This window comes from Phaseolus vulgaris, chromosome 6 (assembly GCF_051622355.1).
Source record: "Phaseolus vulgaris cultivar YP4 chromosome 6, ASM5162235v1, whole genome shotgun sequence".
Classification (NCBI taxonomy): Eukaryota; Viridiplantae; Streptophyta; class Magnoliopsida; order Fabales; family Fabaceae; genus Phaseolus; species Phaseolus vulgaris.
Window position 1 is genome coordinate 16,122,285 of NC_143503.1, and position 10,029 is coordinate 16,132,313.

The 10,029-nt window shown below is 29.2% G+C and overlaps 1 protein-coding gene across 1 annotated transcript; it reads left to right on the forward strand.

The window, feature by feature from the left end:
- Positions 1–7,206: 7,206 nt before the first annotated feature.
- LOC137833336 (sugar transport protein 10) lies at positions 7,207–8,991 on the forward strand. Its single transcript, XM_068641691.2, has 3 exons — positions 7,207–7,665; positions 7,786–8,409; positions 8,536–8,991. The coding sequence occupies exons 1-3, from the start codon at positions 7,207–7,209 to the stop codon at positions 8,989–8,991; spliced, it is 1,539 nt and encodes a 512-aa protein (XP_068497792.2).
- The last annotated feature ends 1,038 nt before the right edge of the window (positions 8,992–10,029 follow it).

Genomic DNA, 10,029 nt, shown 5'->3' on the forward strand with positions numbered 1-10,029 from the left:
TAGCACACCACATTTAAATGAAAAGTTCTATATTTTGTTGGCTTAGAGTAATTCTATTGAATTTTATCTCGATTGTTTTCCTCTTGTTTTAATGAGAAATTTGTTTAAGCTCAGTAGTCTGTAATGGTGCATTGAGAATTTTTTTATGATGCTTATTTTGCTTAAAATTGTCACTAGTGCATATACTGCTGCTTGAATTCATGGATATATTAAAATTTATGGATATATTGACAAGACCAGAGAGTGGTTAGTTGGATAGTTTGTTAGCTGAATTAGTAGGTTGTTACTATTAGCTTAACTAGGAGAGTTGAGAACTGGGCATTAGAATCTGCATGGGTAAAGAAACACTCCAGAATCTGCTACGTATTCTACCGAAAGTGTGATACATAGTTTTTAAGGTTTTTCTTCTATGTCGTTTTTTTTTTTCTTTGGTCAATGTTTCTATTTTTTGTCTCTATCTTCGTGGTAAGATCTTTCTTCATTGGCGCATCAAAATGTTCTGGTCGCATTTGAGCTTTTTAGGATTTTTAAACCCTTTCCAATTTCGTAAACTTTCATTTTTTTTTTAGTTTTTTAGGATCTGGACACGTTTTACAGGAGAGGAGCATAATCGATTTCATTTCTGTATTATTTATCTTTGATCTTTGATTAAGTTTTAAAAATTTGTCATGTAATGATCTAGGTTGAGGACATTATGCTACATGCTTTTCCTAATATGGATAGTTTTCTTAAAGCTTCTTTTGGTGACAGTGCTCTGAAAGGCACTCTTTTCTATTTTGAGTTACACATAGTGAATAGAGAAGTGCAAAACTCCTATATAAATTTGAATTTGAAATTTGAAGTTTTGGAGTCAAGTTTTCAGTATATATAGATATTGAGCATGAGGATTTTTCTATTTCATACCATTTATTTAATTAAAATTAAATTGAATAATCGGTAAATTTATTTATATTTCTTCTTACATAGATTTATATTTATTAAAATAAATTATAAATTTATACTGATAAATAAATATGTGAATAATGATATCGTTTATTTAATTTTAATATTAAATATAATTATATATAAATTATAAAAAATAAAATTACGTACACATATTAGTACTTGTGTTTCCGTAGTATAATATAAATATATATAACATATTTTTAATAAATTTCTGATTAATATAAATAATATTTTAAAATTTTATCTTTCTTCTATCCAATAAAATAAATTAAGAGAATTTATTTTATCTATTCAAAAAAATGTACAATTCTTTTATTGTTCTTTATTTATATTTCTCATTTTTGTTTTTTCCTTTCCATTTTCATCCATGTATAATGAGATTGACAAAATTTTAGAAGAAAATATATTTTTTCGTTTATAATTATAAATGAGAACAAAAGACAATTAATTTTTTTTAGTTGAAAATATTTGTTAGCTATTATTATAATTAGTAATAGTAAAATTTGTTTAAAAAGTTATTTTTATATATTTAAATATGTTTTCAGTTGTGATAAAAATACGTATTTTAACTTTTATTATTTATATAAAAAATTAATTTTATTTTATCTAGAAAAATTTAAAACTAATGCGAATACTTTCTTTTCCATCAAATGTTTTATAACATATTTTATCATAGGCTGACATGATATTTATAAGAATCGCATTATATATTTATAAAAAAAACTTCATAAACAGTCTTCATATAACCCAAATATAGAATCAGTTAGACTCTTTAACACATGTCATAGTGCATAAAAGAATTTGGATAATCTTTAAACAATCTCAAATTAGACTTTCTAATACCATATCATAATCTATAAAGTGATTAGAAATTTTTAAACAACCCAAGTATATAATCAGTTACACTCTTTATCATATATCACAGTTCTTTGTCATATATCACAGTGTGTAAATAGGTTAAACAGTCTTTAAACAACCACAACTAACACAAATTTTATACATGGTAAAAATATGGACCACAAAATTCTCACCTTCACCTGTTATTTAATAAACTTTAGAGGAGATAAGAACAAACTTTAAATTTTATATTTTTAAATTTTAAATTTCATAACTTTTATGTATAATTTTTATTGAATACCTTATTTTTGAATAAAAAAGAGTGTCCTTTTATTTAAAAATAAAAAACATCAATCTTTATATTAAAAACGTAAAAGAAATAAATGTTTATTTAAAAATTAAAGAAAGTTGGTAACATTTTATTGAGATACAAGAAAAGAAGCGTGTGTTTATATTGAAAGGAGTCTCAATGTCATTTAAATAAGTTCACTTTACCTTAACATTGAATACTTTGAATGATTAAGTATGTAAAAATTCACTAATATTTATTTTAGAGTTATATCAAGATTTTACTTTTTAATATTTTAAAAAATGTTACCTCGAGTAAAAATCACTAAATTATTCTTATAAAATAAAAAGTTTAAAATTTAATACATTTTAATTGATTAATCAAAACAAAACATATTTACAAATGAAGACATTGAATGTGGACTCTCCATGGTAGAAGAGAAAAAAAATATCTATTTTGGTTTGAAAAGAGAAAGAAATCCAAAATATAAATGAGAGGTCCTAAATTTAATGTTATTAATTTTCAGTATATATTTGAATGAAAAAAGGTAAATATATAGAGAAAATTCTATTTTGATTGGTATTTGATTGCCAAATTAATATTTTTTTCTTTATTTTTTTATATTCAAACTTTCAATATTACTATTTGAGTTTTTTATTAATGTGGTTTTGTTTGATATATAATATTATTAAGATATACAAGAGTTTGCAAATGAATTAAATCATCGTATATTATTTGTAAGGATCGAGAAATATAGTCTTAGGGTAGAAATAGAAATAATACAATCAAAATGACACCTGAATATTTTATCATTAAAGTGAAAAAGCTATATAAATAGAAAATTAGTTATTCAGGTTTCATTTTAAAATAACCACCATCTCTCTTGAAATTTCATTTTCCTTTCCTCTCCCTCGCTGATCAGTTTGATGATCAGAGTCTGACATTGGACTCTTGGGAGTGAACTCTACGAGATTGCCCGATCAGAATCTTAGATAGAGTAAGTTCATTATTGGCTCATTTTCCTTTGAGTTAGTTTTGATTTGGTTAGGGATGTCTTTTAGTTAAGTTTGCATGTGAGGTTTTTATCTTCAGAATTAGTCTCTGTTAGATTAGGGTCATAGTGATATAGTTAGATTTGTGATAAAGATTTTATGGTGCAGGTTAGGTTATCCTTAAGCTTAAGCTTTTGGTGGGTTGGAGCTCTTAGTGAGCATCTGTTCAAGTACAGGTAAGGGAAGCTAGTTTTATTTATTTTTTAAAATAGAACCCTAGGTTAGAATATTCTGGATGTAGGGGTGACGTGATCATCAATTTCAATAGTTTTTGCTTGTATGATTGGTTTGAAAAGTAAAATAATATATTGACTGGAATGGTTGATTTTGAATCTTTTATATTGATTTTAAGGTGAATAATTTGTTGAAGGTGTTTGTGATTGAGAATTGAAAGTGTTTCAATGATAATATAAATGAGTTGAACTGTTTTTTTTAATATTTTATTGAATTACTTAAGTGTGATGTTTGATGAGAAGTGGTTGTTTGATTTTAGATGATGATTGATTTAAAGAGCATATATTTGGAATTAATTATGTGTTTAAGTAAAGTTTGAGATGTATTTGGATTGTTTAGAAAGTTTAAATATGATGTGATTGATTGGTGCATTGATATGTTAAATGATGTATGTAATGAGGTTAAAGTGTGATCAAGACATAGTATTTTCAAGAAAGAAAATACCGTGTTGAGATTGTTATTAGCGTGTATTGATTTGTGAGTGTCCTGTGAATGAAACGATCATGACTCTACTGATATAATGGAATCACATAGATGAAGTTATTCAGTTGGTGAGAGACGAAGGAGGTCCATTTGGCTGAGTATGAGGTTTGAAAGAACTAATAAGAGCATATCAAATGGATTTACCGTGTCATATGAAGATGATCAGATATTGATATAATTATGCGCATGGTTGTGTGGGTTTCACAGCAGTAGTATGACAGGTGCAGGTATCTGGATGCTAATTTCAATACACGAGTCTTCTGGAAGTAGAGTCAAGTGTCTATGTTTTGTGAGTCAGTAGAAGTCTGACATGACAAATATGAGTTGTGAATGACACTTGATGATTATGTGAAATGTTTGAGAAATTTTATGAGAATTTATAAATTTTGTGTATCAATTTGAAATTTAAATTATATACAAAATTTTCTTATTGCTAGCTTACCCTGTTATTTATTTGTGATTGTTTCGTTTTCAACTTGATGCTTATTTGTCAGGTAAAAATCTTAACTTAATCGATAAACAATGTATGTTATTTTAATATTTAAGGATAACACTTTTATGACTTGAGTCATTTGCTAGCATGAACAACTAATTTGAAGGCCATAATAATTGTGTGTAGCTTGCTGTTGGAATCATGATTGCTTTGAAGTTTGGAGTGAGTGGTGAAGGCCATTACAGCAGCGGAGAAGCTACTACTCTCTTATTTTTTATATGTGCATACGTTGCAGCATATGCATGGTCATGGGGTCCACTAGGGTGGTTGATTCCTAGTGAAATATGTTCTCTTGAGGTTCGATTTGCAGGTCAAGGCACTAATGTTGCTGTAAACATGTTATTTACCTTTATAATTGCTCAAGTTTTTCTACCCATGCTTTGTCACTTGAAGTTTGGTCTTTTCTTCTTCTTTGCTGGATTTGTGCTTATCATGACCATTTTCGTTGCCTTGTTTCTGCCCGAGACAAGAAATGTTCGAATTGAAGAGATGAATAAAGTTTGGAAGTCACATTGGTTTTGGAGTAAGTTCATTCCGAATGATGCAGTCACCGAAGCACATCCTCGTATGACGACAGCTTGAATTGTCCAAGAATTTTGTTTAATCATACCAACAAAATTTCTATCATTTCTTACATGTAAATTGTAAATTACATTTTGTAATACACCAAGTTCAACAAATTTTTAATGTACTGTGTATTTATGTTAATTTTGAATATTAAATTACTTGAATTTCGCTCAATTATTAATTTGTATTATTAAATTATTTAAATCAATAACAGGTCCAAAGAGTAAACATAGAATAAAACATTATTATTTGATCAATACTAAACACGCAAAAAAAAAAATTAAAGATATGTTTGGATATTCCTTTAGTGATACATTAAAGGAAAAATCTTACTTTCCAATTTATAAATAGAGATTTGATGTAAATTTTGAATTGGGTTAGACTTGAAAGGCGAGTTTGATTGAATGAAGTTAAGTTTATAATTTTTAATTCAGAATGATGTTTAGTTTCAAAAAATAGTATTTTGGTGTATTTATATGAGGGACGTGATATTAAGTAGAAGTATAATGAGGATGCTAATAGTAATATTAACGATAATAATGAATATTAAATGTAAAACCTTGACACGAGTCATGAACTTATGAATGTTGGTAACTAGAGGATTTTGTTGGTGCAAAAATGTGTTGATGGCTCTCGCAACCTAGAAACTGAAACTCTCTTTCCCCTGTCTTCGCCAAACTCTGATATTCGACAGCACCCAACAACAATCCTCTTTATGATTCTTTTGTTGCCGACACCCTCGTATCCGTCTTCACCCAACAACCCAAAGCCTCCACGCGTGAAGTCTCTTTTACAATGCTCTTTTCCTTGCACAAAATAGGATTAAAAAATATGTCTTAAAGTATTGTTTTACAATTATCAGATGCTTCCTTTCCTGTTTCAAATTATTAAACATATATCTTCATTCCCAAACAGTCTCAGATTTTATTCTTGCTTCTCTTGTAGATATATTGTTTCCAATTTTCATCAGATTTGTGCACTGATGGTAATTTATTTTGGCACTGCTGTGAGAGATATTGTAGAATATTTTCTTGAATGATATCTTCAAAGTATATTTGTTGTATTTTTAAAGGATTGTGCAGACGAAATTTAATTGTAGGATTTTGAGAGAACATCCCTACATAAATTTCCATTCAATTTCTTTTCTGAGATATTTACAGATTTAGTTATCTAATTCTTTATTCCAAATTTTGTTTCCTATCTTGATTCAAAAGAAGCAACTTGGGTTAACAATACAAAATTTACAGAAAAAAAAAATAATTAAGGCCCAAATAAACCCAATTATATGAATCTTAATTAAAACAATGAATTTCTTTATTATTGCATTCCAATAATTTATGATTAAAGTTAATAAGTGTGAATAAAATTATGTTCATCAATAATACAACTAAAACTGAAAGGCTTGACCGGGAAAGAATAACTGAAACTGAACCGGTTGAGAGGAAAAGAGTGGTAAATCAAAATTTTCCTACAGTTGATTCTACGAATTCTATTATACGACATAGTAGAGAACAGACTCGTGTGAGCAAGGATACGAAAATGATCCATCCCCTAAAATACACGCTCGTAGTTCTTCACAAATGAATGGATCTAAATAGAAGTGACTCCCTCCAATTCGTTTGGATGAACAGAACTCACCCGGATACAGACAGAGCGTAAATGTATTATGTATGTATTTTTTTTCTTTCTCTTTTACAAATTCAAAAACCCAATTCCACTACATTTTTGTTTTGATTGATTTGCTTGAAATTGACCTTTTATAAAATATTTCAGCTTTGTAATTAAACAAAACATATTTTGTATTACCTACGTTTGTATTAAGAATTTGAAATTAAAACACTTTACAGTACACAAATTAAAATATTGTTTTATAAAAACTTTATCAACACAACACTAATGTATATTATTTTATTACTTAATGTTCTTTGGATTACAAGTAGATTATATTATTAACTATTTGAAAAATTAAACTATCCTTTATAAAACAATGATTATGTATTTTGAGTAAAAATCTAATAATTAGTTCTTATCTCAAATCCTTAAATTATCATATTAGTTGCAACGAAAAGAAACCATACACATAAATTAGGATATTAATAACACAATAGATAATTAAATATTTTTAAAAAATAAAATATTGTTAGAGAAGTTATTTCATTGATATAACGCATTGTCATTTGTTAGATGTTTCTTTTTAGCATATTTTAGATTATAAAACAAGACATTACTTAACATCTCATATGTAGAAAAAGAAAGGAAAGTTAAGACAGAGAGAGAGATCCACTTAAAATATAAAGTTTGAAAAGATGGCTGGTGGAAGTTTTGTTAGTTCAGAAAATGGAAGGCAATATGAAAGTAAGATCACAATGTATGTGTTGGTGACATGTTTTGTAGCAGCCATGGGTGGTCTACTGTTTGGTTATGATCTTGGAATTACAGGAGGAGTCACTTCCATGGAAACATTCTTGATAAAATTCTTTCCTAGTGTTTACAAACAAATGAAAGGTGAATCCAACCATGAGAGTCAATATTGCAAATTCAACAACCAGCTCCTTACTTTATTCACCTCTTCTTTATATCTTGCTGCATTAGTAGCTTCTTTCTTTGCTTCCACCACCACAAGAATGATGGGACGCAAGACCTCAATGTTTGCAGGTGGTTTGTTTTTCCTTCTTGGTGCATTGATCAATGGTTTTGCCATCAATATTCAAATGCTCATCATAGGTCGTTTGTTTCTTGGGTTTGGCGTTGGATATTGTAATCAGGTGAGACTTTGTATCCTAGTCAATGCTTTCAACTTTGGTTATATGAATATGGAGAATTTTTCATGATTTAACTATTTTAACATTCCCTTTGTTTTATTATTTTATTATTATTTTCAATAGTCTGTACCTGTGTATTTATCTGAAATGGCTCCAACATCCATAAGAGGTGCACTTAACATTGGATTTCAAATGATGATCACAATTGGCATCTTGATTGCAAACCTCATTAACTATGGCACTGCCAAACTAGAATCTGGTTGGAGAATTTCTTTAGGTGCTGGTGCAGTTCCTGCATTTATGTTATGTGTAGGATCTCTTTTCTTAGGTGACACCCCTAACTCCTTAATTGAAAGAGGTAAGACAGAAGCAGCTAAGAAAATGTTGCTGAAGATTCGTGGCATGGATAATGTTGATGAGGAGTTCCAAGCCCTTGTTGATGCGACTGAAGCAGCCAAAGATGTGGAACATCCATGGAAAAACATTACACAACCAAAATATAGACCGCAACTCACTTTTTGCTCTCTTATTCCATTTTTCCAACAATTCACTGGCATCAATGTCATCATGTTTTATGCACCTGTCCTATTTAAAACTTTGGGTTTTGGTAACGATACTTCCCTTATGTCTTCTGTTATCACTGGAGGTGTTAACGTGGTTGCCACTTTTGTTTCCATTTTCTCTGTGGACAAGTTTGGGAGAAGGATATTGTTCCTCGAAGGTGGCATTCAAATGCTTATTTGTCAGGTAAAAATCTTAACTTAATCGATAAACAGTGTATGTTATTTTAATATTTAAAAGATAACACTTTTATGACTTGAGTCATTTTCTAGCATGAACAACTAATTTGAAGGCCATAATAATTGTTTGTAGCTTGCTGTTGGAATCATGATTGCTTTGAAGTTTGGAGTGAGTGGTGAAGGCCATTTCAGCAGCGGAGAAGCTACTACTCTCTTATTTTTCATATGTGCATACGTTGCAGCATATGCATGGTCATGGGGTCCACTAGGGTGGTTGGTTCCTAGTGAAATATGTTCTCTTGAGGTTCGATCTGCAGGTCAAGGCACTAATGTTACTGTAAACATGTTATTTACCTTTATAATTGCTCAAGTTTTTCTACCCATGCTTTGTCACTTGAAGTTTGGTCTTTTCTTCTTCTTTGCTGGATTTGTGCTCATCATGACCATTTTCGTTGCCTTGTTTCTGCCCGAGACAAGAAATGTTCGAATTGAAGAGATGAATAAAGTTTGGAAGTCACATTGGTTTTGGAGTAAGTTCATTCCGAATGATGCAGTCACCGAAGCACATCCTCGTATGACGACAGCTTGAATTGTCCAAGAATTTTGTTTAATCATACCAACAAAATTTCTATCATTTCTTACATGTAAATTGTAAATTACTTTTTGTAATACACCAAGTTCAACAAATTTTTAATGTACTGTGTATTTATGTTAATTTTGAATATTAAATTACTTGAATTTCGCTCAATTATTAATTTGTATTATTAAATTATTTAAATCAATAACAGGTCCAAAGAGTAAACATAGAATAAAACATTATTATTTGATCAATACTAAACACGCAAAAAAAAAAAATTAAAGATATGTTTGGATATTCCTTTAGTGATACATTAAAGGAAAAATCTTACTTTCCAATTTATAAATAGAGATTTGATGTAAATTTTGAATTGGGTTAGACTTGAAAGGCGAGTTTGATTGAATGAAGTTAAGTTTATAATTTTTAATTCAGAATGATGTTTAGTTTCAAAAAATAGTATTTTGGTGTATTTATATGAGGGACGTGATATTAAGTAGAAGTATAATGAGGATGCTAATAGTAATATTAACGATAATAATGAATATTAAATGTAAAACCTTGACACGAGTCATGAACTTATGAATGTTGGTAACTAGAGGATTTTGTTGGTGCAAAAATGTGTTGATGGATCTCGCAACCTAGAAATTGAAACTCTCTTTCCCCTGTCTTCGCCAAACTCTGATATTCGACAGCACCCAACAACAATCCTCTTTATGATTCTTTTGTTGCCGACACCCTCGTATCCGTCTTCACCCAACAACCCAAAGCCTCCACGCGTGAAGTCTCTTTTACAATGCTCTTTTCCTTGCACAAAATAGGATTAAAAAATATGTCTTAAAGTATTGTTTTACAATTATCAGATGCTTCCTTTCCTGTTTCAAATTATTAAACATATATCTTCATTCCCAAACAGTCTCAGATTTTATTCTTGCTTCTCTTGTAGATATATTGTTTCCAATTTTCTTCAGATTTGTGCACTGATGGTAATTTATTTTGGCACTGCTGTGAGAGATATTGTAGAATATTTTCTTGAATGATATCTTCAAAGTA

What these genes read in the sequence shown, in the direction of transcription:
- LOC137833336 (XM_068641691.2), top strand. Translation starts at nt 7,207, where the DNA reads ATGGCTGGTGGAAGTTTTGTTAGTTCAGAAAATGGAAGGCAATATGAA. An exon ending in GCGTTGGATATTGTAATCAG is followed by an intron (nt 7,666 to 7,785) that starts GTGAGACTTTGT and finishes TATTTTCAATAG; the next exon opens with TCTGTACCTGTGTATTTATC. An exon ending in TTCAAATGCTTATTTGTCAG is followed by an intron (nt 8,410 to 8,535) that starts GTAAAAATCTTA and finishes AATTGTTTGTAG; the next exon opens with CTTGCTGTTGGAATCATGAT.